The sequence below is a fragment of the Ornithorhynchus anatinus genome, chromosome 5 (assembly GCF_004115215.2).
Source record: "Ornithorhynchus anatinus isolate Pmale09 chromosome 5, mOrnAna1.pri.v4, whole genome shotgun sequence".
NCBI classification, from domain to species: Eukaryota; Metazoa; Chordata; class Mammalia; order Monotremata; family Ornithorhynchidae; genus Ornithorhynchus; species Ornithorhynchus anatinus.
The window spans coordinates 71114455-71140690 of record NC_041732.1 but is presented as its reverse complement, the minus strand read 5'-3'; the positions used below and the strand labels follow the sequence as shown (position 1 = coordinate 71140690).

Genomic DNA, 26236 nt, shown 5'->3' with positions numbered 1-26236 from the left:
CACAACGTGATCGGGGTAGGGCTGGAGATGTTGAAAGACCTGCTAGTGGAGGCTGCTGTTTGTGTTCACCTCTTGGTCCCCGACCTCCCCAGCCCACATAAGGACATTTTCTTCTGTTCCTGTTAGGACTGGGTGAGTGGGTTTGACGTTGAAACTGTCAGAAAGGGAGTCCGGATGGAAGATCTAGGTGATTCTCTCCCAGACGCAGGTGTGGAGCAGGGTTGAGGGAAGAAAATTAGAACTGAGGCAATCCAGGCTAGAATTTCCGTGCGACCTTGGCCAAATCAGTTGACCGCTCTGATCCGGATTATCCATTTATTCAGTGCCAGCAGTGCTTGTCGTTGGAGATTGGATAGCTTTAGACAGAAGATGTTTTGTAGATGTAAATACAGTTATTCACCTCTCACTGGACTGGAGAATCTCATCTACTTTGTTCTGTTTCTAAAGATCCTTTTAAAAAAACAATTATGGTACTTGTTAAGTTCTTACTATATAATGATAATAATGTTAGTATTTGTTAAGTGCTTACGATGTGCCAAGCACTGTTCTAAGTGCTGGGATAGATTCAAGGTAATCAGGTTGTCCCACGTGGGGCTCACGGTCTTTATCTCCATTTTACAGATGAGGTAACTGAGGCACAGAGAAGTGAAGTGACTTGCCCAAGGTCACACAGCTGACAAGCAGTGGAGTTGGGCTTAGAGCCCACGACTTCTGACTCCCAAGCCCATGGTCTTTCCACTAAACCACGTATGTGCCAAGCACTGTTCTAAGCACTGGAAAGGGGTCCCTTAGATATAGTTAGGTTTTCCTCATATCTCAGTTTCCCTTTTCCTCTCTCCTTCTTGGTTCTCTGTTCCTAGTGTGTAAATGCCTTAGGGGCAGGGATCATGTCTACTAACTGTATTATACCTACCCCAGCGCTTAGAACAGTGCTCAGCGCATAGTAAGCACTTCTCAAATACCAACATTATTATTATTATACTCCTCCAAGCGTTTAGTATAGTATTGCTGTGCACACAGTAAGTGCTCATTGATTGATACTTTACTAAGGGGAAGCAGCATGGCCTCGTGGAATGAGTCCGGGCCTCAGGAGTCAGAGGCCCTGGGTTCTAATCCCACCTCTGCCATTTGCATCCTAGGTGACCTTAGGCAAGTCACTTCACTGCTCTCTACTTAGCTTTCTTACATGCAAAATGGGCATTAAAAGTTGTTCTCCCTCCTCTTTAGACTGTGAGCCCCAAGTGGTCTGGGGACCGTGTCTGACCTGATTATCTTGTATCTATTCTGATGCTTAGTGTGATGCTTTGCTCTTAGTGTTTAACCAATACCTTAATTATTGGATTATTATTATCATCATTATTATATAATCGAGAAAGCCCCAGACGACTGTCTCCCAAATGTAAGATCCTTTTGGGCAGGAAAACATCTTGTGCGTCTGTTTTACTTTCCCAAGTGTTTAGTACAGCGCGCTGTATGGAGAAGCATCATGGTGTAGTGGCTAGAGCTCAGGCCTGGAAGTCAGAAGGTCATTGGTTGTGATCCCGGCTCCACCAGCTGACTGCTGTGTGACCTTGGGCAAGTCACATCACTTCCCTGGGCCTCGGTTCCCTCATCTGTAAAATAGGGACTCGGAGTATGAGCCCTGTGCGGACAGGGGCTGCATCCAACCTGATTGCCTTGTATCTTCCAAAGCAGTTAGAACTGTGCTTGGCACATAGTAAGCACTTAGCAAGTACCATAATTATTAATAAATGCTCAATAAATGCCATACTCTTACTATTATGTGTGTTCATCTGAGTTGGAGTTTTCTCAGGTATTGGGCACTGAAATGTCCCAACCTGCCTTCGCCCTGTGGCTCCCTAGCCCGTCAGAGCTGTTTCCCCACGGTGGGACTTTTTTGTGGGTGGGTTTCTGTGGAAATCCCTTTCTTGATGGTATGGGGATGGTGACCTCTTCCCCTTCTCTCCACTTCCCCATCCTGGTCCGGGAAGAGGGTTAGAGGTGGCCAAGCAGGCAGATCAGTTAATCTACCAATCGATCAATGGCCAGCTGGAAGGAATGGGATGTGGATAGAAATTGCCCGCTGGTGATCAGGATAGAATTGGTCCTAACCAGGACCTTCTGTGAGATCAGGGCTCTGGGTCTGCTCAGAAGTCTGGGCGAATCATCTCCATTAACGCCTCCTACAGAAACCCTCTCCTCTCCTCCCCTTCCCACCCCTCTACCCCCTAACCCCCTCACCTCCTAGGCCTTGGGAGAATCTCAGCCTAGGCTGGGTGAGAGCCCAAGGCGGGCTGGGTGCCAGGAAAATCAGCCGCGTCTATTTTTAACGTTCCGTAGGCCTGGGTTTTTATGTGATTGGTTCTGTAAAGATTGATTTGGCTGTTTATGAGGCAAACTGGGAATTTGATGTAGGGAAAAGAAAAAAATGGAAAAAAAAAAAGAGAAAAAAACCCTGAACCAAATCCAGAAGGATTTTATTTATTTTTAAATCTCCTCAGGAGTAATTCAGCAGGGAGAAGAATTTCAAAGCTCGTAAACCCTAGCTAGAGGTTTTTGATTCTCTCTTTTCATTTACATTCAGGAAGCGGTCTTAGAGCGCCTTGACAGCATCTGATTATTTTTAAATAAGCCACAAAAACTTTAAGAAGCTCAGAAGAAAGGTGGTTGGGAGGGGAGAAGTCACCCAGTACTTGAGAGTTTTGTACCTGCTATTCAGAGCTGTGCTTGGGAGGGCTCCTGAGGTCGAGAGAAGGGGGTCTAACTGTGGGCAAATTCTCTGCCTTTCTGGGAGATCTGTTCCTCAACAGCTGCAAGATTTCAGAGGAGGTTGATAAGCAAAATGGCTTCTGCAATGTCTGGGTTCCTACAGGGCAGGGGTTCTTATCCTAGATACTCATAGGAGCATATCTCCGATACCCCTTGTAGTGATGATGTCACAATCGCTCTGTCTGGACCCACACTTAGAAATTATACAGAAATTTGGGACCAAAAAGTACATTTTTCATTGGTATATCTCAAGTTTTCCTCTACGCTGAGCCCCATACTAAACTCCGAGTCGATTCAAGATGATCAGATTGCAGTTTCCCAATCCACACAGATCTCACAACTCAAGAGAGGGGGAGAGCAGGTGTCTTATCCCAGTTCTACAAATGGCAAATCTGATGCCCAGAGAGGTTACATTTCAATCAACCGATCAGTGGTATTTATTGAGGACTTACTGTGTGCAGAGCACCGCACTAAGCACTTGGGAAAGTACAGTTCCACAGAGTTGGTAGGTGTGATTCTATCTGTTGCCCAATTGTACTTTCCAAGCGTTTAGTACGGTGCTCTGCACACAGTGAGAGCTCAATAAATACGATTGAATGAATGAATGAATGAATGAATGAATGATTCCTGCCCACAGGGAGTTCGCAATTCTAGACATGAGAGACAGACGTTAAAATAGAGTATGGATAGGGAAAGTAGAGCACAAGATATAATATTTGAAAATATTTGAGAAGCAGTGTGGCCTACTGGAAAGAGCATAACCCTGGGGGTCAGAGGACCTGGGTTCTAATCCTAACTCCGCCAGTTACCGCTGTGTAATCTTGGGCAAGTCACTGAACTTCTCTGCGCCTCAGTTACCTCATCTGCAAAATGGGGTTTCAGTATTTGTTCTCCCTCCTACTTAGACTGTGAGGCCCATGGGGGACCTGATTATCTTGTACCTACCCCAGTTCTTAATACAGTGTTTAGCATATAGTAAGTGCTTAACAGACACCTCAATCACCTTATATTTATGTATTCACTTATTTATTTATTTTATTATAAGTTGTAGCAGTATCATTATTTTCATCATCATCTTCATCATCGTTATTTACCTATTCTTAAATATTGCATGCTAGGTGACTTGCCTATCATCCTACAGCAAGCCAGTTGAAAACCTAGGTCTTCAACCCTGGTCTTCTGGCTCTTAGTTGTATGTTCTCTCCTCTAGGCCACCTGTCGCTCTTTAGCCTGAGTAGTCTGAGAGTTTCAAGCCCAAAATAGCCCTTACTGAAAGGTCATAGAAATTCGGTCAAAGTGTATTTTGGGAACTTAATTTTCTGGGTAATTTGTATAATTTGATACCATCTCTAAGCTCCTTGGAGTCGTCACGCACAGATAAGGAGCATGGCTCAGTGGAAAGAGCCTGGGCCTGGGAGTCAGAGGTCATGGGTTCTAATTCTGGCTCCGCCACTTGTCAGCTGTGTGACTTTGGGCGAGTCACTTAACTTCTCTGTGTCTCAGTTACCTCATCTGTAAAATGGGGATTGAGACTGTGAGCCCCACATGGGACAACCTGATTACCTGGTATCTCCCCCAGCTCTTAGAACAGTGCTAGGCACATAATAAGCGCTTAAAAAATACCATCCTTATTATAAGGGCCGGAATCCCTGCTTCTGCCTCTCTGGTCTCCTGTAGTTTTCTCCCTCTTGTCCCTCCGGCCTCTGCTGCTGCTGCTGCTGCTGCTGCTGCCCTTCTAGAGTGTAAACCTCTTGAGGGTAACGATGGTGCCTACCAACTCTTTTATTATAGTGTCCCAAGTGCTTAGTATAATGCTCAACACACAGTAAGTACCCAATAAACATGACTGACTGACTGAGGCTGGAGTAGAGAGTGAAGAATGTGCGTCATTGTGATTCCAAACCATCTCAAAGTGGGTCTTTCAGTTCCTGGAATTATCTGCCCTTTAGAGCCAGAGTACTGGGGAGAGTCAACTGTTGTCCCTTTTATTCGTTCAGTCGTATTTATTAAGCACTTACTGTGTGCCGAGCACTGCACTAAACTCTTGGGAAAGTACCGTGCAACAATAAAGAGCGACAATCCCTGTCCAAAACGAGCTCACAGTCTGGGTGGATGGGTGGGGGGAGACAGATATCCATAGAAATAAACAGACATCAATACGAATAAATAAAATGACAGATATATACGTAAGTGCTGTGGGGCTGGGAGGTGGGGAAGAGCAAAGGGAGCAAGTCGGGGTGACAAAAGAGGGAGTGGGAGATAAGGAAAAATGGGGCTTAGTTTGGAAAGACCTTTTGGAGGAGATGTGCCTTAAGTAAGGCTTTGAAGGGGGAGAGAGTAATTGTCTGGAAGGTTTGATCTGGGTGTTCCAGGCCGGAGGCAGGATATGGGCCAAGTGTCGGCGGCGAGTCGGGTGAGATGGAAGCACAGTGAGAAGGTTAGCACCAGAGGAGCAAAGTATGCAAGCTGGATTGCAGAAAGAGAGAAGCGAGGCGAGGTAAGGTAGGAGGGGGCAAGGAGATGGAGTGCTTTAAAGCCAGTGGTGAGGAGTTTAAGTCTGATACGGAGGTGGCTAGGCAACCACTGGAGATTTTTGAGGAGCGGGAGTGACATGTCCTGAAAGTTTCTATAGAAAGTTGATCCACGCAACAGAGTGAAGTATGGACTGGAGTTGGGCGAGGCAGAAGGTTGGTAAATCAGCAAGGAGGCTGATGCAGTAATCTAGGTGGGTTAGTTTGAATGACCGTGTTAACGTGATGGCGGTTTGGAAGGAGAGGAAAGGGCAGATTTTAGCCATATTGTGAACGTGGGACCGACAGGATCTGGTGATGGTTTGAATATGTGGATTGAATGAGAGAGAGGAGTCAAGTAATAACACCAAGGTATGGGCTTGTGAGATGGGAAGAGTGGTGGTGCTGTCCTCAGTGATGGAAAAGTACAGGAGAGGACAGGGTTTGGGTGGGAAGATGAAAGGAGCTCTGTTTTGGACATGTTCAGTTTGAGGTGACGGGAGGACACACAAGTAGAGATGTCTTGAAGGCAGGCGGAGATGCAAGCCTGGAAAGAGGGAGAGAGATCAGGGCTGGAGATGTAAATTTGGGTATCATCTGCATAGAGATGGTAGTTGAATCCATGGGAGCGAATGAGCGAAGGGGACCGAGAATTGAACCTTGAGGGACTCCCACAGATAGGTGGTGGGAGGGAGAGGAGGAGCCCTCGAAGGAGACTGAGAATGAATCAGCTCCCTCTCCCGGCACCAGGATCGTCTCCTGTCTCGCCCCTTTCTTGCCTGAAATGAGCAGACACCCCAGTAGCAGTGAGCTCTGGGGCTTCTGTGATCAGCCCAGCCCCAACTGTGACCTTCCTGGGATGTGATGGGGATTGCCTTGAGCCCTGAAGGATTCAGCCTGGCCTTCCCCTAGAATTGCTGCCTCATAGAGCTCCTCTCCAGCCTACTGCCAGGTCCGTGTTTTCACATCTGCATCCGTCTCCCACATGAGAAAGTGCTGATGCCCCGGAGAGGGCCTCCCCCTCTATCGGGGGTCCCAGCTCCGTGGACTCTCTCTCCTATTTTGAAGGGATTTCTGTAAATTTTCAGAAGAACCAGGCAAAAGCTGGTTCCCTCTGTCCAGCCCATTAATTCTGCATGCTCAGGACTGAATTAACCTTGGCGAGGCTTCTAGAGGAGAGAGTAATTCTAACCTTAAAAATCTGCTGATTAAAGCTGGTTTCAGGAATTCGATTTCACTTAATGTGTTGGCATGGAGCCCAGCCCAGCATTAACATAGCCACAGACGCAGGCTTTGGCATTTTTCTTTTCTACTGCTCCAGTAAAGGAACGGTTAATGAAACCCCCTTTACGTGTTTTAAGCAAGAATTCCTGTTCGAGGCCCATCGAACTAAGGGAGTTAAACCTGTCATTGTTACCTGGGTCCCCGAGGCACCAGGGAGCGGAATCCCCGATGGCGTGTGGATGGAAGAGGGGAGAGAGTGTGCTTCCTCGACTGCACGCCTGTCTGCTTGGTGAGTTGCTGCAGGGCAGGGGAGCAGTGGGGAAAACAGTGAAGCTACATGCCAAGATGGTAGAATTGGGTTTCCTCTATAAGACTTCAATCTCTGTCTTTTGGAGATTTGGAATTCGCCATACCCTCAACCCCATAGCGCTCATATACATATCTGTAAATTATATGTTATAGAAGCAACGTGCCCTAGAGGATAAAGCAAGGGCCTGAGAACCAAAAGGACCTGGATTCTAATCCGGCTCTGCCAATCGTCTGCTACGTGACCTTGGGCAAATCACTAAACTTCTCTGTGCTTCAGTTATCTCATCTGTAAAATGAGGATTAAGATGAAATGAAGATTAAGACTGTGAGCACCATGTGGGACAGGGGATTGTGTCCAGCCTGATTAACTTATATCTACCCTAGTGTTTAGTATAGTGCCTGGCGTGTTGTAAGCACTTAACAAAACTATTTTTAAAACATCATTTACATTAATGTCTGTCCTCCTCTATACGGTAACCTCACTGTGGCCACCAACTCTGTTGTTGCATTTGACTCTCCCAAACACTTAGTATATTGCTCTGCATACAGTAAGCGCTCAATAAATACCATATATTGGTTGATTAAGACTGAGGGATGCAGTGAACCCTGGAAAGGATGGCGTGTTCACTCAGTGAGGTCTCATGATTCCAGGGGAACCTAGAGCCCCTAACCATGGAAGGGGTGAGTTGAATGTGTGAACCCTGGTAGCCATGGAGCCCACCTCCATGGAGCCATAAATGGAGCCCACCTGAGTACTTGAATTGTAGTTTTATGCATCGAACTTCCTGATGCCCAGAGGCCAGGAGATTGGTGTAGAGAAGGTGTCTTTGCTTTGTTTATTTTCCCTAGCAATGAGTTTTAGAAACAATATGGAGGAGGAAGCTACAGGATTGGTGATGGTTTGAACATGAGGAGATAGTGATGATGATCTTGGAAGGCAAGGAAGGGACTGATATCTTCTGCAGTGCTAGGGAAGAGAAGTTTTGTTGGGAAGGGTTGGTATAGTCACCTTCGATGGAAAAGTTAGGTGGAGAAGAGGAACTAGGAGGGAAGATGAAGAGTTCGGTTTTCAGCAGGTTGAGCTTGAGGTGCCAGTAGGACATCCATAGAGAGTTGCCCTGGAGGCAGGATGAGTCCTGAAATGGCAGGGAAGGAAGATTGAGGTAGGACAGGGGAGCAATGGAGAAAAGTGTGAAGCTGCATGCCAAGATGGTAGAATTGGGTTTCCTCCATAAAACTTCGATCTGTGTCTTTTGGAGATTTGGAATTGCTTTACCCTCGACCCCATAGCACTCATATACATATCTATAAATTATATATTAGAGAAGCAGCATGCCCTAGAGGGTAGATCACGGGCCTGAGAGGCAAAAGGTAGACTTGTCAATCTTTGCAGAGGTGATAGCTGAAGCTCCGCCGAAGACTGAGAAGAGAAGTAACTGTGAGACACCCAGTCAGGATGTCAGAAAAAGAAAGAGAGAGAATGAACAGATGGAGACAGTTTGGAGAACAGTTGAGCTGAGAGTCTTCCACAAAGAGATGATAATTAAAGGCATCTGAGAAATCAAGAGCTCCTGACAGAACAGTTTTGAGGGAGAAAAGTGTGACAAAGCAGGTCAGAGCCTTGAGAATCACTCCAGAGAAATGGGGAGATGAAATCACAGAAGGAGGCATGGAGGGTTGGGCAGGGCAGGAGAGGCCCACAGAAAGACAGAGCTACAGGTCTGGGTTCTAGATTCTAGTTCTGTTACTGGCTCCCTGGATGATGTTAACTTCTTGATGCCTCAGTTTTCCCATCTGTAAAATTGTTGGAGAATACTACCTGTCCCTCCCTCCTCACAGCATTGTGGAAGGGGGGGGGGGGGGAGTAAACTGAGTTACTGATGTGAATGAACTTTGGAAAAACAAAATGCTCTATGATTTTCAAGGATAGCACACATGAAATTCAAGGTGGAGAGGAGATGGGAGAAATGTGACCTCGCTCATTATGGGCATGGAACATGCCGCTAATTCTAATGCTACTGTACTCTCCCAAGTGCTTAGTACACTACTCTGCCCAATAACAGTAAGTGCCCTATAATAACACTGATGGATTGACAGTGGAAAGACCATGGGCCTGGGAGTCAGAGGATCTGGGTTCTAATTCAAGCTCCATCACTTGTCTGCTAGGTGACCTTGGATAAGTCATTTTACTTCTCTGTGGCTTAGTTCCCTCATTGGCAAATTGGGGATTCAATACCTGTTCTCCCTCCTATTTAGACCCTGAGCCCCATGTGGGATCTGATTATCTTGCATCTACCCCAGCAGTTTGTACAGTGCTCGGCGCATAGTAAGCAATAAACAAAAACTGCAATTATTTAGGGGCTCAAGATCCAAAAGCCTGTTAAGAGAAGAGAAGAATGAGGAGGATCAGGCGTTTGAATTTCAATTCTGGCAGTCACTGGACATCTTGGCAGAGACCATTTCAAGAGAACATAGGGGTGGTGGCCAGCTTGGACTGGTCCCATTTTCAGTCACCTCAAGTGGGCTAAGAAAGGGCTCCCTTACCACAATCGGTTAAAAATCTTCTTCTCTGGTTGATTCCATCTTTTTCTGGGCTGAGATTCATGGCCTGGATCCCCGCCCACTCTAAATCTAAATTTACCTTATTATCAATTTTTAGCTATTATTCCATTTTATGACATCTAATTTATTAACACTGGAACCCCCAAAAAACAATAAAGGCTTTTTATTTATCTCTTTAAACCTGATTTTTATGGCTTTTTATCTAAAAATTCATTTAATTTTTATGGTCGTCTTCACTCATGTCATCGTTACGCTGGCAATTGAATTCATTCAGAGGGACTTCTTCCCCTCCCGGGCAACCTCCAGTTCGAGGGGTGCCCCAGCTGGGGCTGTTGAGGGCTGCTGTGGGCAGCCTCCCACCTCTGCAGAGAAGTGGGGTTTGCCCCCAGGCTGGGGGAGGGGTTACCCCACAGCACCCCACGTTGGGACTCGGCACGGAGGCAGGCCTGAGTTACCCGGAGTGCTCGGCAAACCCAATCTCGGGGCTTGACGCCCTTAGGATTCTCTCTTGCTCCTGGAACTCTTCCCTGGAAAACCGAATGTGTTGAGCGTGGGTGGTGCTACGGCGACGAGACCGCAGCTGGCTCGATGAAAGTCTGCTGACAACAGGGAGCGCTTTGAAGCCGCCTTCTGGCTCTGGCCCAAACGTCCAGAAGATGTAATTTATTCAATCGTATCCCGAGATTACTCTCTGAGAGCTTTCTTTCCCCGGTCTCAGTCTCTGCTGTCAGCCTCTACAAAAGGCCCAGACGCTACTGAGTTCTAGGCCTCCACCTGGGGGTGGAAAAGCCTCTTCCCTTCCCTCGCCTTCCTTAACCCAGGTGCGTTCAAGAGCCACCCTGTGGGAGTCTCATCTGACCACGCGACAGTGGTTTATAGCTCCCCCAACCAGCTCCATTTCAGGGGTCGAACATTCCAGAGGAATCTGACCCGCCACCATCCCCTTCCCTCTTCCCTTGCCTTCCTTAGCCCAGGTGAGTGCCCTGGCCATTATATGAGCCCTAATATTTGCATTTGGCTCTTCCCCGCTGCGGAAGCAGGGCGAGGAGGCCTATCCCTCCGGAGTTGGCCAGTGCCAAGAGTACAAGGCTGGAAATCCGGAAACCTCGTTTACGATCCCACCTCTTCCACTTGCCTGCTGAGTGACCTTGAGCAAGTCACCTTACTTCATCCGTAAAATGGGAATTAAATACCCCTTCTCCCTCCTACTGAGCTTTTGAGCTCCTCTGGGGGACTGTGTCTAGTCTGATTATCTTGTATCTACCCAAGCACTTTGCACAATGCTTGGCCCAGAGTAAACACTTAAATACCATCAGTATTACTGTTGTTCCACATGCTGCCATTACATCATGCTCTCTGTGCACTCAGCATAACATAATGACATCAAAGGCAACATTTTACAGAGGAGCGGTTTTCTGATGATGGTTCACTCCGGGCCTTTGATGGAGTACCCCGGGCAGCTCGGCTTCGAGACCCTGATTTACGATCAATCAATGGATCACTTCCACCCGTGGCCATCTTTGAGAAGGGAGGGCAGCTACCGTCTACAGAAAGTCCCTCAAGAAAGTCCCCCGCTGCATGACGATCTGAGGTGACAGCTTATATGGCCTGTCATCTTAAACAGGCCCAGCTCCGTCCTGGATGTGCCTGTGAGCCCCACTTTTCTTATATTTGTGGTCGCTTCAGATTCTTCTGTGTGTTATTTGAATTTTTCAAAGAGCTATTTGAAGGAATTACGCCCCAGAATCACCCAAAGGACGGCATCCTGCCAAGAGACAAGATTCTTCAGAACCGAGATTTTCCTTAAAGAGATGGCAAGGTTGAGCTGTTCTAATCGACAGAGCGTTGTCCTGGAAGGGACGGCTCGGGACGTTTAAAAGTCCAGATATAGTCGCTTCGTTCTGAGGCTCAGACATCCATTCCCTCGGCCCGGTGTGGGCAGCCGTGGGAGCTATTTCAGATTATCTGTAAGAGATAAGCTCTTTGCCGAGACCTCGGTCAATGGATGGGCTAATATTCAGAATCACTGCTATCGCTGAACACCCCAGGCAGAATCAGATTGCAATCCATTTAGTTCAAACTAATTTTAAAGCAATTCACTATTTAACAAGTTCTGAGGACTGGTCTCTTTGCTGGGAAAATGCGAGTTTAATCAGTTTGTCTAATCTCAGGTTAATACTAACCAAATTCATTGACTAAAGCTGTGGTTCTTGGATTTTCGCTTGCCTGCCCCTTTTTCCCCTTCTCCCCCTTTCCCGGCCCTTTGAGTCCTCCACTGGTGATGATGGCAGGACCGCAGGGCTGGTCTTTATGCAAGCGATGTCGATCTGGGAACCCAGCCGGGCGGGAGAGGCTGCCGGGCGGATGCCCCAGCAGTAGCGGTGCTGGTCTCGATGAGGCGCCCACTGGACCGAGTAAGCCAGACCCACCCGGAGCTACGCACCAGAATAGCAATAAGTGCAGGTGCGACCACTCCGGCCTGAATGATTTCGGAGCAAACGCTTTTTGTTTTTTATTCATAGGAAGTGGATTTAGTCCTGAGGCGACGTCGGCCCTGTCACGGTAGAACCTCTGCCCGGGGTCCCCGCTTTGGGGCCGGGCGGCAGAATGCCGAGGTCGGCTGACCACCAGCAGCCCCATAATGGTAATAATAGTAATTACGGTACTTGAGAAGCGCTTAGTATGTGCCAAGCGCTGTTCCAAGCGCTTGGGTAGATATTTCAGGGGAAAGAGCCTGGGCTTCGGAGTCAGAGGTCATGGGTTGGACTCCCGGCTCTGCCACTTGTCAGCTGTGTGACTGTGGGCAAGTCACTTCACTTCTCTGTGCCTCAGTTCCCTCATCTGTAAAATGGGGATGAACTGTGAGCCTCACGTTGGACAACCTGATTACCCTGGATCTACCCCAGCGCTTAGAACTGCACATAGTAAGCGCTTAACAAATACCAACATTATTGTTATTATTATATAAATTAATCAGCTTGGACACAGTCCCTGTTCTACGTGGGACTCACTCTCTTAATCCCCATTTTACAGATGAAGTAACTGAAGCCCAGAGAAGTTAAGTGACTTGCCCAAGGTCATCCAGCAGACGTGTGGTAGAGCCGGGATTAGAACCCAGGCTCTTCTGATTTCCAGGCCTGTGCCCTATCCGCTGAGCCACCATCTGCAGCCCCACCCCCGTCCTCCCCCGCCCCCGGTTAGGCTGGGGGCCTGGTTCCCCATGGCACATGTGGGCGGTTGGGTGGGGGCTGGTGAGAAAGTCGACTTTTGCTCCAACTGGTCCAGCTCCTCCAGCTCTATAGGTTGGCAGAACACGGCCCCTGGCCCAGGCAGGAGACCAGTGGAGTTTCCATAGGTATTCCTTTCTTCCCCTGCCTTAGTCAAATTTTCCCTTGGCGCATTTCTTTTTTTGACCTCTGGCCTCATCCCCCACCCACCCAGAGGAAGTTTTAAATGTCTGCCTTCTCGAGAAGATAAAACGGTTTACTTTTACTCCGGGTGTTGGACAACCCTGTCAGCGTGTGTGCAGATAAAGGAGAGAGCTTTGTGGACTTCCTGGAATGGTCTCCAATCGAACACTTGATCAATAGCATTCATTCGTGCATTCGTTCAATTGTATTTCTTGAGCGCTAACTCTGAGCACTGTATTAAGCGCTTGGGAGAGTACAATACAACAATAAGAGGCACATTCCCTGCCCACAACGAGCTTACAGTCTAGAGGAGGGGAGATAGACATCAATACAAACAAATAAATGACAGATAAGTGCACAAGTGCTGGGGGGGCTGGCTGAGGGAAAGAGCAAATTGAGTATTTTCTATGTACCAAGCATGTACTAGGCACTTGGGAGAGTACAGTGCAAAAGAGTTGGTGGACATGAGTTGGTGACACGATCCCTCGAGGTGAACATTTGGGTCGTTGGATGGTACCCAGCGTGTGTGAGAATCAGCATGGTATAGTGACTAGAGCACAGGCCTGGGAGTCAGAAGGTCATGGGTTCTAATCCCGCTCTGCCACTTGTCTGCCGTGTGACCTTGGGCAAGTCACTTCGCTTCTCTGGGCCTCAGTTACCTCATCTGTAAAATGGGGATTGAGACTGTGAGCCCCACGTCCAACTCGATTTGCTTGTATCCACTCTAGCGCTTAGTACGGTGTCTGGCACATAGTCAGCACTTGAACAAATACCGTTTAACTGTACAGTCTGTATTGAAGTTGGAGGAGTCACTGGGAGCCCAGATTGAGGCCCCCTCGAACTCCCTCCCATCATTCAGAGTGGTCGGACTAGCTGGACCACCGTCTCCATGAGCGCAAACCCATCCGCTGAGAGGGCCTTCCCACGCCCTTTCAGTAAAATATGTGCCACACGCTATTCTAAGCACTGCGGTAGGTACGAGGTAATCAGGTTGTCCCACGTGGGGCTCACAGTCTTAATCCCCATTTTACAGCTGAGGTAACTGAGGCACAGAGAAGTTAAGTGACTTGCCCAAGCAGATAAGTGGCAGAGGCAGGATAGTGGACCTCTCCTCTCCCCTTTCCTTCTGACCAGTGATAGGAAGCATTTGTAGATGGACAAAGCATTTTCAAGTGTTTTGCACACAGTTAGTGCTCAATAAATGCCTTTGATTAAGGAAGCCTTTCGCAATCCTGCCATACCCATCCGCTACCCTTCTAAACCCTGTGAGGGCCACCATTTTGCTTCCTATCTAACGCCTCCTGGGTAGCACTCGGGACTCTAAACACTTCTTTGAACTAGCTGGTGGAGATTATTATGAATAAGGAGTATCTGCTTCATTGTCCCCGTGAATAGCGGGATTAAAATGTTAAGCTTTTCCTTGGATTATTTTCTTGGCACAATTTTTCTTTTCTTCTTTTCTCTCTCTTTTCCTCTCTCTTTCTCCCCCTGCCTTAGTCAAATTTACCCTTGACACATTTTTTTAACACTATTAATCTTTGGCATTTGTGTCTCAGAAATGAGTGTGTGATGGAAACCAACAGCCCTGAAAATCCTTTTTAATTCAAGTCGACCTTGTGAGAGCGATTATCTCGCTACAGAGAAAGCTGCAGGGAGGCAGGGAGGGGCGGATGGCAGCCGACTAGGAAGCACGGCTGGCGGCCCACCTGAAACAGTCGGCATCCGGCTCACCATCAACCCGTTTCGTACCTTGCTAATGGTGGCTGAACTCATGGGTGCCAGGGAGCCTCTTCTTGGCCAGGGGTGAGCAGCATTCTGAAATCTCCAGGAGCAGTGTCATTTAGTGGCTAGAGCACGGGCCTGGGAATCGGAAGGACAGGACTTCAAATCCCAGCTCCGCCACTTATCTGCTGTGTGACCTTAGTCAAGTCACTTCCCTCTGCCTCAGTCACCTCATCTGCAAAATGGGGATTAAGACTGTGAGCCGCATGTGGGACAGGAACTGTCTCTGACCTGATTAACTTGTATCTGCCCCTAAACATAGTAAATGTTTACCAAATATAATAAGAACAACCACAATAATAATGATGATGATCATAATAATAAAAATAGTAACTCGTCTCAAGCTCTCTACCGGTAGAGTTATGTTTTAGAGAGAACAGGTCTTGGGGACCGAGGGGAAGAGAGAAATCATGAAGGGTTTATTGTCAGGTGCTTGAGGTTGACCCTGGTTTGGGATGCCTAGTCCCTGCTGTCAAGGTACAAGAAAGCCTGGTTTTCAGCCAGCCTGATACCTGTCCGGTACCAGATGCTTTTCTATCTGCGAACTTGCAGTATCCAACTTGCCTCTGCTGAAGCTTCTGCTTCCACATCCCCGAGGCTTAGGTGTGCCCTCTGACTTCACAGATATCTGGGAGAAGACAGTGGCTCAGGAGCACTGAGGGAGTCCCCCCAGAGAAATACTCTAATTTCAGGCCAATTCTGGCTAAATGGGTGGCTGTCATAGGCATAGGACAGCATTTTTGTGTCTCGAGATGAGGCCTGGCCTGTGGTTTTGATTCTATTTATTTGCCGTTGTTTTAATGAGATGTTCTTCCCCTTGATTCTATTTATGGCCATTGTTCTTGTCTGTCTTTCTCCCCCGATTAGACCGTAAGTCCGTCAAAGGGCAGGGACTGTCTCTATCTGTTACCGATTTGTACTTTCCAAGCGCTTAGTACGGTGCTCTGCACATAGTAAGCGCTCAAGAAATACTATTGAATGAATGATGAATGAATGGCCTCCCCCCAGTTACACCCACATTCTCTGATGAACTCCACCACCGGCAGTCTTCTTTGACTACAAAGGACAACTCTTTCTATAAAACGTAGATAGAGAGAAAATAGAAGGTGTGTGAGAAGTTTGTGCATTGCTAAGTTGTGAATGTGGTTACATGGACTCTGTTGGAAATGAGCTTCGAGTCAGAACCGTGCTAGTTCCCCCCCCCCAGAATAGGTTGGACTGAAAAGTTTCCTCTATGCATATTTTAAGCAACCTGACTCGGGCAACGGTTGAGTCAGCCGTTATCCCAGTCTGAAGGGCCACCGAATTTTAAGGGATTCTCCAAGAAACAGCATCATTGTCCAGAAGGGCGCTGTTCCTTCTTGGAATCAAAATCAATTGATGTGCGACTGATATGAGTCTCACTGCAAGTGAACAGGGAGCTCAGTGTTGCTGCAGTCTTCTAGAGCATTGCCAGTGAGTCCTCTCTCAGAGGCCTACGAACTCCTCAAGTGTCATTCCATCAGAGGACTGATAATCTCTGTTATTGCATGTCCTACTGGAAAGAGCACAGGCCTGGGAGTCAGAGGATCTGGGTTCCAATGTCTCCTCTGCCGTTGCCTGCTGTGTGATCTTGGGCAAGTTACTTAACTTCTCTGTACTTCAGCCTCCTCCTCTGTAAAACGGAGATTCTTTACCTGTTTTTCCTTCGTCTAAGACCGTGAGTCCCACTGTGGGGCAGGGACGTTGTTTGACTATCGCGTATCTATCACAGTGCTTAGAACAGTGCTTGGTACATAGTAGGCATTTAATGAATATCACGTTTATTAATCAATCAATGGTATTGAGTGCTTACTGTGTGTAGAGCACTGCTCTGAGCACTTGGAATAGTAAAGTACAACAGATTGCGAGACACGTTTATATTAAGGATTCTTTCCCCCTCTAAACTGTAAGCTCATTGTGGTCAGGGAATGTGTCTGCCAACTCTTTTATATTGTAGTCTTCCAAGTGCTGAGTGCAGTGTTCTGGACATGATAAGCTCTCAATAAATACCACTGATGATATAAATGTTGATAATGGTGGTGAATGAGCTTACAGTCTGGGGGAGGGGGGCAGACATTAATATCAGTAAATAATTTATACTACCCAATTTATAGATCTGTACGTAAGTGCCGTGGGGCTGAAGGTAGGGGGAATACCACATGCTCAAAGGGTACAAATTCAAGTGCATGGATGACACCGAAGGGAAAGGGAGATAGGGAAAAGGGACTTAACCGGGGAACGCCTCTCGGAGGAAGTGTGACCTAATATGTCTATTAAGACTATTATTATTATTGTTGTTCTGGTTGTGGTCATCATCATTATTGTTCTTCCAATTCTCCTAGTGTTCAGGTTCTCTCCCAGAAGTAAATCAAGTCTTCTGGAAAGAGCATTAACTCTTTCTGACCGGTAGCGGGCCTTTTGGTGCATCATCGTCTCTATTTCGTGCTGATGGTCGCCAGTTACGCTGTACCTCTGATGCTTGGGAAGGCAGAGTGCCTGATGTTCATTCATTCAATTGTATTTATTGAACACTTACTGTGTGTGCAGAGCACTGTGCAAAGTGCTTGGGAGAGTACAATACAACAGTAAGCAGATGCCACACCAGAGTAATTTTAGCTTCGGTGAGAATTGAACTCAGGTTCCCTCCTCTTCCCATCTACAGGCAAATTCGGGAATGGGGGAGAGTTGTGCCTGAAGCTACTTTTCTCTCGCAGGGAGTGCGTAGGAAATTCCTTATTCGTCTTCCCATTTTCCTGGATGGGACCCAGGACAATCTTACCTTGTCTTTTCGTGTCCAAGGGAAGGGCACAGCCGGATGACTGTGAGGATTCCCCAAGTAGAGCCTCCCTCCTCAGATAATATAATAATAATAGTACTGTTAAATATTTACTATAAGGCAAGCACTGTTCTAATCACTGGAATAGATTCAAGTTAATCAGGTCGGACACAGTCCCTGTCCCAGATTGGGCTCACGCTCTTAATCCCCATTTTACAGATGAGGTAACTGAGGCCCAGAGAAGTTAAGTGACTTACCCAAGGTCTCATGGAACAGTCATAGGAGTGGGAAGACACGGATATTTAGAACCCTCTCCCTTGTCCTCCACAGTGTTCATAGTGGCTTGGCAGAATCCATTTAATTAATATGATATTTAGTGTTTATTACATACCTACTAGATCTCAATCATTGTCCTAAGCCCGAGAGCAGGTAACAAGACAATCAGATCATACACAATCCCTGCCCTAGGTGGGGCTCAAAATCCAAGTGGAGGGAGAGCAGGTAACATCCTCCTTTTACAGATGAAACCACTGAGGGTCAAGGGGTTAAGTGACTTGGCAAAGGCTACCTGGCAAGCAAGTGGTAGAACTGGACCTTAAACCCAGGTCTCCTGATTCCCCCACCTTCAAAGCCTTACCGAAGGCACATCTCCACCAAGAGGCCTTCCCTGAGCACCTCTTCTCTAATAGGCCTTCCCTAAGCCCTCCTTTCCTCTTCTCCCACTCCCTTCTGCGTCACCTAGACTTGCTCCCTGTATTGATCACCCCTCCCAGCCCCACAGCACTAATGTATATATCTGTAATTTTATTTATTTATATTAATGTCTGTCTCCCCCTTTAGACCGTAAGCTCTCCGTGGGCAGGGAGTCTTGTTATATTGTACTCTCCCAAGAGCTTAGTACAGTGTTCTGCCCACAGTAAGCACTCAAAAAATCGTTGGCTGATTCCTACCATTCCTCTCCAAACTCCTTGAGAAATGATTACACGCACTGTCTCCACGTCGTCCCCTCCAATTTTCTCCTTGATCCCTTCCAGTCTGCCTTCCACCCGCTTCACTCTACAGAAACTGCCCTCTCCAAGGTCACCAGTGATCTCCTTCCTGCCAAATCCAATGGCTCCTACTCCATCCTAATCCTCCTCAACCTCTCAGCAGACTTCAACACTGTTAACCACCCCCTTCTCTTGGAAACATTATCTCACCTTGACTCTCTTCTCTCCTGGTTCTCCTCCTATATCTCTGGCTTCTCATTCTTTTTTGTGGGCTTCTCCTCTTCCTCCCACCCTCTAAGAGTGGGAGTTCCTCAAGGCTCAGTTCTTGTGCCCCCTTCTGTTCTCCATCTTCATCCACTCTCTCGGAGAACTCTTTCACTCCCATGGTTTCAACTATCATCTCTATGTTGTTAACTCCCCAACTTACCTCTCCAGCCCTGACAGTTCTCCTTCTCTGCAGTCTCACATTTTCTTCTGCTGTTAGGATACTTCTATCTGGTTGTCCTGCTGACACTTCCAACTAAGCATATTCAAAAGAGAACTCCTCATTTTCCCACCCAAACCCTTCTCTTCTTTTCTTTCCCATCCCAATAGGCAACACCACTATCCTCCCTATCTCATGCGTTTTTGTCCCTGGCATTATCCTCCACTCCTCTCTCCCACTCAGCTCACATATTCAGTCTGTGACCAAATCCTGTGAGGTCTACCTTCATGTCACACTAAAATCTTCCCTTTCCTCTCCTACCAAGTGGTTACAATGCTGATCCAAGCACTTATCCTATCTCACCTTGACTTCTGCATCTGCCTTCTCCCTGCCTCCTGTCTTTCCCCATTCCAGTAATCTCTTCATTCTGCTGCCCAGATTATTTTGCTAAAAAAAGTTCAGTCTACATTTCCCCACTCCTAAAGAATCTCCACTGGCTGTCCAACCATCTCTGTATTATAAAGAAACTATACCATCGGCTTTAAAGTACTCAATAAGCTTGCCCCTTGCTTCCTTACTTCACTGATCTCCTACTACAGCCCATCCTGCATATTTCACTCCTCTAGCACCAACTTGCTCACTGTGCCCCGATCCTGCTGATGACCCCTTTCCCATGTCCTCCCTCTGGCCTGGAGCTCACTCCCCCTCCATATATGCCAGACCAAGATTCTCCCCAACTTCAAAGCCTTATTAAGGTAACCTCTCTTCCATAAGCCCTCTTTCCCTGATTCCCTTTCGCTTCTGTGTCATCTCTGTTCCTGGATCTGTACCCTTCGGACACTTGGTATTCACTCCATCCTCAGCAGCACAGCATTCTAGAAACAGCATGGATTAATGAAAAGGGCACAGGCCTGGGAGTCAGAGGACATAGTTTCTAATCCCGGCTCCACCGCTTGTCTGCTGTGTGACCTTGGGCAAGCCATTTAACTTCTTTGTGCCTCAGTTACCTCATCTGTAAAATAGGGATTAAGACTGTGAGCCCCACGTGGGACAACCTGATTACCTTGTATCTATTCCAGTGCTTAGAACAGTGCTTGGCACATAGTAAGCACTTAACAAACCCCACAATTATTACTTATGTATATAGCCATAATTTATTATTAATATTAATGTCTTTCTCCCCATCTAGACTCTAAGCTCCTTGTGGGCAGGGAATATGTCTACCAACTCCATTGAATTGTACTCTCCCAAGGGTTTAAAACAGTACTCTGTATACAGCGAGCACTCAATAAATACCATTGATGATGATGATGATGGTGATGATGATGATGATTTGGAATAGAACCCAGGTCCCCCAACTCCCAAGACCCTGCTCTTTCCACTACACACCAAACCACAGGTGGAGTAGGGATGAGAGCCCCCGGGTCTGAGTTTTCCCCTTGACCTTTGATATTGGATTACTGTATCTCCCTGATTTTCTATAAGACTGGCCTTCTGAGGCCCCCCAAATGCCCCCGAGATGCCGAACACAGACAACTGGTCTTTGCAGTGCCCCACTCAGGGGTCTTTTTCTAATGACTGGCTCTATAGTTCATGGGCAAACTGGGAGTTGTTTCGGCTGGAGAAGTTTGAAGGATCAAAACCTTTTTTCATTTCCAATCTGGGTGATCATTTTCGCTACTACTAAGCTTTCCTCACTTTGATGCATTTCCTTAGAACTGAAGTGGGCTCTAGCTGGCCCTTTTTTCCCTGTAATTGTATCTCTTTTCCTTAAATGAAAGCCCCCACAGCACCACAAAAGCAATTTTGAGTATTTATTTGTTAAAGAAAAAGTCTTCCTTGTTCTACTGTCACGTTAAAGGGAGGCTGTCAAGCCTTTATTCCCCAAATGTGACTGATCTGAAAGTTGCTTCCATCTGATCAAGAGTGTTCTCCTGAGTCTTCAGTAAATATCTACTTTGTTTCTTTTCCTTTTACTTTTGATCTGTAGCTGCAGGGCTGAGAACTAGAACAAATAGGGCAGGGTCAGTACAAGACTCTGGTGGGCCCTTGTTCTGGCAGGCCACATCAATTAATCGGTGGTATTTATTGAGAGCTTACTGAATGCTAGGCACTATACCCTCATTCTTGGCATTCCCTACCCTCTCTGCCACTTTATCTGGCAGGAAGTATTGAGAAGGGAAAATCGGGGAAGGGGTGTGGGAGAGGAAAGAGAGTTGTCAATAAATCAGCACTGATGGGGCCTCCTTATATCTTAGGTGGGGCCCCCCAGAGAAAGTAGGTGAGGTGAAGAAGGAATGCACTTATTAAGGGGCACGGGGCAAAGCTCAGTTGGCCCGTAGATCGCAGTGACCCCACACACTGATTCGATGATCTCTACAAAACGTTTATCTTGGTTCTGTTCTGCAGTCTTCCAGATATCCAGAGGACACCCCCCTGTATAGCTGGAGGGCAGCAGAATCCTGATCAATAAGCGCCAGGAGTTTGTAAAGCTCAAATCGCCACAGACAAACTTGATTGCTTTTTTGATTAGTAGGTGAAGAGAATGGATTTGATACATTGCTTCGTGAAATATTGCACAATGAATTCCCAAATGGTGTGGTAATGATATTGTCTTATGGATTGAAAACGGGTTGAAAGAATGCAAAGTGAGAGTGATGCGAAGAAGCGATGAAAAGAGTTGAGGGGGTGTTTCCTGGTTGGCTGTTGAAGAGGTCTGAGATAGATTTAGAGTCATGGCAATTATTAATATGGAAAGGAGGAAAATCTGGAATTTTGTGACATTCCCCCTCAATTCCACCATTTTGAGAATGAGTAGAAACGCTCCTTGACGAGAGAATTAGGCAAACTCAGTGCAACCTGAAAGGAATTAGGCCAGACCCAAAGGAAATCGGGCTGCAAGCAAGAAACTGTGAAGGAGATGACTAAGCAGCATGGTGTAGTGGCTAGAGCATGGACCTGGGAGTCAGAAGTCATGGATTCTAATCCTGGTTCCACCACTTGTCGGCTGTGTGACCTTGGGCAAGTCATTGAACTTCTCTTGCCTCAGTTACCTCATCTGTAAAATGGGGATTGACACTGTGAGCCCTGTGTGGAACAGGGACTGTGTCCAACCTGATTTGCTTGTATCCACCCAAGTGAATGTCTGGTACAGTGTCTGGGACATAGTAAAAGCTTTACAGACACAACCACCATCGTTAACTTCTATTCCCTGGAGTTTCCTGCAGCATCAGTGTGGCTCAGTGGAAAGAGCGTGGTCTGGGAAGTCAGAGATCATGGGTTCAAATCCCGGCTCTGCCACTTGTCAGCTGTGTGACCTTGGGAAAGTCACTTAACTTCTCTGTGCCTCAGTTACCTCATATGTAAAATGGGCGTTAAGACTGTGAGCCCCAAGCGGGACAACCTGATTACTTTGTATCCTCCCCAGCGCTTAGAACAGAGCTTTGCACAGAGTAAGCGCTTAACAAATGCCATCATCACTGGAACACTAGTAAATGAAAAGCATCTGGAGAAAAATCACAGATGGGTAATTTGTTTGAACCTCCCTGCAAGTGTTGGTTAATGAATTTATTAGGGAGACAGTGGAGGGAGAAACTCAAAATTGAATGATTGGGCACACTCCGCACAAAATGCCGTAGGTCTCCGGTCTCCTGAAGCAGTAGAACAGAATCTGTCTAGATGGCCAAGAGTTCATTGAGGTGAACAGCGTGCTTGATAGAGCCAGAGGAGAGGGTCCTTCTGAAAAAATAATAATAATAATGGTGTCATTTGTTAAGTGCTTCCTGTGTGCCTAGCATGTACTAAGTGCTGGGGCAGACACAAGATAATCAGTTTGGACACAGTTCCTGTATATGTGGGGTTCACAGTCTAAATAAAATGGAGATTGGATGTTGAATCCTCATTTTGCAGATGAGGGAACAGAGGCAAAGAGAAGTTAAGTGACTTGTCCAAGGTCATGCAGTGAACAAATGGCATAACAGGATTGGAACCAAGGTACTCTGACTCCCAGTCTGTGCCCTATCCACTCAGGCCGTACTGTTTCACTGTGGTTGAAGACCACATCTGTTTCAGTGTCCTCTTTTGGGTGTCTAAATGACTCCAGTTAACCAGCAAGCAAACACTGACAGCTGTGTTTCTGCACCCTAAATTAAGAAGGAATGATAGAGGTGAGGAGGGGGAAATCTTAGAGGCTCTTCCTTCTCTGGTAAACAGAATGGCTTATTTATTTCAAGACTGGGAGGAAGCAATAGAAAAAAGAGATTGGTGAAGACAAGAAATCACTGCAAACATTTAAAAGGGTTTAATAAACAATGAAAAGTAGAAGGTGCAAAGCCTTTTTTTTTAAGTGACTCAACAAATGCCTCCCTTTAAGTCATTTGTGGTTCCCAAGATTTTTCTCATCGAGATGGAGAAGGTAATGAAATGACCAATGAGAGCGAACAAACTCGAGGGGAAAGGAGCTGATTAAAGTTGCAGGTAAGTTGCTCGTCTATTGCAACCAAGCACTTAAGGAAAATATCTGAGCAGGAATCTACTTTGGTAAGCGAGAGTGAATTATCAAGAACACAGACGGTATATTGGAAACCAAAAAAGTCAGGAAAGAATATTGCCTTCTTAATAATAAATACATTTCGTGGGCAGGAATTGCAAGGGGATCGTTTAAATTAATTTCAGCTTTGTTTGTTTGGTTTGTCCTGGGCTTAAATCCCAGCTGACAGCAGTCTGTAAAAGTTCTAACATATTGGAAATCTGATTTTCTTGCAGCTGAAATCCCATAGCCCAGAATGATTTCTCTTTCAACCCCGCTAATCAGACAGGCAGGGTTCAAATCGACTCCTCTAACAAAATCGTATTTGGACTTTTTTGGGCGTAAATAATATCTAATCAAACCTTTAAATCTAAAGCCGATGAACATTTCTCCTCTGTGGATTTAGAGGCGGGGAGGATGAATTAAATTAAAATGAGAGATTGTGTGAGGAAGACGGAAAGTACGTGGATCTCTTCATTAACTGCTTGGCCGTTTGGTTTGGGGGGGGGATCTCCGGCCCCCAGGCTGAGCCACGGGGAAGATGTCTTGGGCATGGAGAGTGAACCATCAGCCAATCAGAGAAACTTGGAAGCAGTGGATTAGGAAGGAGAAGGTTCCAGCAGCCCACCGGAGGGCAGCCCACATCAAAGGGGCTTGGAAGCGGGTGCCTGGGAGCTGAAAGGCAGCCTCCTGATAACCCGTGCCTCCACACTGAATCCCCTGCTAAGGAGTAAAATAGATATGGTGTCAACAATGGGAGACTAGGGATAGCACTGGGGACTAAATCACCACGACACCCGTCATCGTCATCTTTTGAGGTCAGAGCCAGATTTGCACCCTTTATTCACTCCTCCTTGAGAACCACAACCCTTATGTACATATCTTTTGTTTATATTTATGTCTGTCTCCCCCTCTAGACTGTAAGCTTGTTGTGGGCAGGGAACGTGTCTACCAAAAGAGTTATATCGTACTTTCCCAAGCATCTAGGAAATATGATTGATTGAGTGACGGGTATAGATTTTCACACAAAGTCAGTGCCCGTGAAATGCTTTCGGCGGAACTGATGACCAGAATGATAGCTGGGGGCTCGCTATACATTGTAGCTTCATGAGGGCATGGTCTTCATCTTTTTTTTTCTATCGTACATTCCTAAGCTCTTTGTATAGTGTTCTGTACCCAATAGGTGTCCAGTACAGTGCTCTGCACAGAGGCATCCGTTATAGTGCTCTGCATGCAATCAATTGGAGGCTTAGTAATACTGTAGATTGACTGTGACTGTGATTGGGTTAGCATTGACATTTGAACGGTCTTCATTAGCACTGACCACAGGTAGACAAGCGTTTCTGTTCTTGAGCTGTTGGGAGAACCCGATTGACAGTCTTTGCTCTTGACTTTCCTGTTACCCTAAGCATGAATTCCAACTGGGTGGCTGAGAGGTGGGGTGCCCAGAAAATTGAAAGGCAGAGTGTTTTGTCCCAAGTGTGTTCAAGCATCTGTCTGTGCAGTCCTCAGTACCACCCAGCTCCTAACCAGCTGCCCTGCTACCTTTCCTAAACCCCTCCTCTACAGAGTTCCCCGCTCCATTCTGATCTCACACTGTTCTAGATTCTGGACTCCCCCAGAGGGGGTTTTGGAATCATGTTGTGACATGAATGCATGTTCATTATGGATTAAGATCTGAATTTGCGCTCTGCAGTAATCAGGGTTCCAACTCCGTTCTCTTAATGCCCTCCAGATTTTCAGTTACTTTACCGGAACCGTTACCTTCAGCTGAAATAAAAACATCAAATCCCACAAAAATGCCCCTTGAAACCAAGTAGTTACGGGACTCAGCCAACTATGGGCTCCTGGATAAGGTTGAAAAAAAAATGTGGATTTATTCCTGCTCATAAATTTGTTAGCATGGAGTGTATATTAGAACGTTTGTTTCTTTTTCTAGCATGTACAGTTGCATGGACTCGGGTAGGTCAGATACGGTGTTGTGTGAAGTGTGACTCTGCCCTTACTCCAGGCCTATTGGTGATTTTTTTGGGTTTCAACCTAATTTTCTTGTTTTCCTCTCTCCCTAGTGCTTGTACGGCTGTTACGTCCATTCCTCTATCATCCCCACCTTCCATCGGAGGTGCTACTGGCTCCTTCAGGTAAGGATCTGGATTTTTTTTTTCTATTTTTCCAGTTGAATGAAGATTTTACTTCAGTATGCTGGAAACTCAGTGGTTTGGGTGAGGTTTCTCCAGGAGAGTCTAAGAATGTCTTGTTGGATTTGTGCAGAGATGTGGTTTGTTGGTTTTTAGTCGGGATGACTTGAGCAGCGATAGGATCCTGGACAGGTTTGCTTTCCATTCTTTTACCACCCAAAGCTATATGGAAGGAATGGGTTTTCTGGCAATTTGTACAGTTCCACACTCAAAAGCCATTCTCACGCAATAAAAAAAACAAAATATGACCAGATGTCCTGTGCATTGGAAATGCCTCAGCAGGAAAACACCAGACTCCTAGCTTAAGATTTCCTTATGGAAAGTCATTTGGTGCCGAACTTGTGAGGGAAGGTCGAGAAGGTTGCTCCTTTGCTTCGAAAGGGTCTCTCTAGGAAAGGAATCCCACCGTTGGAAAGCTCGGCCCGCGTCTTCCCCTTTTCTGTCAGGATGGAACTTTGTGGCGGTTAGGAACTGAACTCCTTCCACCTGAATGGTTGCGTTGGCTCCATCAGGCCTCATTTGTATCAGAGAGCTGGACTTTGGATATGGACTGGCCTGAAGAGCGATTGAGAACTTCTGAGTGTCCTCATTAGTTGGGATTCGTGGCTGTCGTCAGAACAGAAAACTAAACCTACAAAATGGCAGTTAATGGATTGGGAGAGCAGAAAGTCACCAGAAATAAGTCAGGTCAAGGTGGGGTGAGGTACCCTGCAGGCACTTGCTGATATAGAGGG

The 26236-nt window shown here is 46.6% G+C and overlaps 1 protein-coding gene across 7 annotated transcripts in view; it reads left to right on the top strand.

Moving 5' to 3' along the window:
• The window catches only part of CAMTA1 (calmodulin binding transcription activator 1), a 1175303-nt gene that overhangs the window by 693718 nt on the left and 455349 nt on the right, over positions 1-26236 (top strand). For all 7 annotated transcript variants that reach the window (XM_039912082.1, XM_029064835.2, XM_039912081.1 and 4 more), the window contains exon 5: positions 25374-25445. In XM_039912082.1, coding sequence (XP_039768016.1) covers positions 25374-25445 — 72 coding nt within the window. The remainder of the gene's footprint in view (positions 1-25373; positions 25446-26236) is intronic.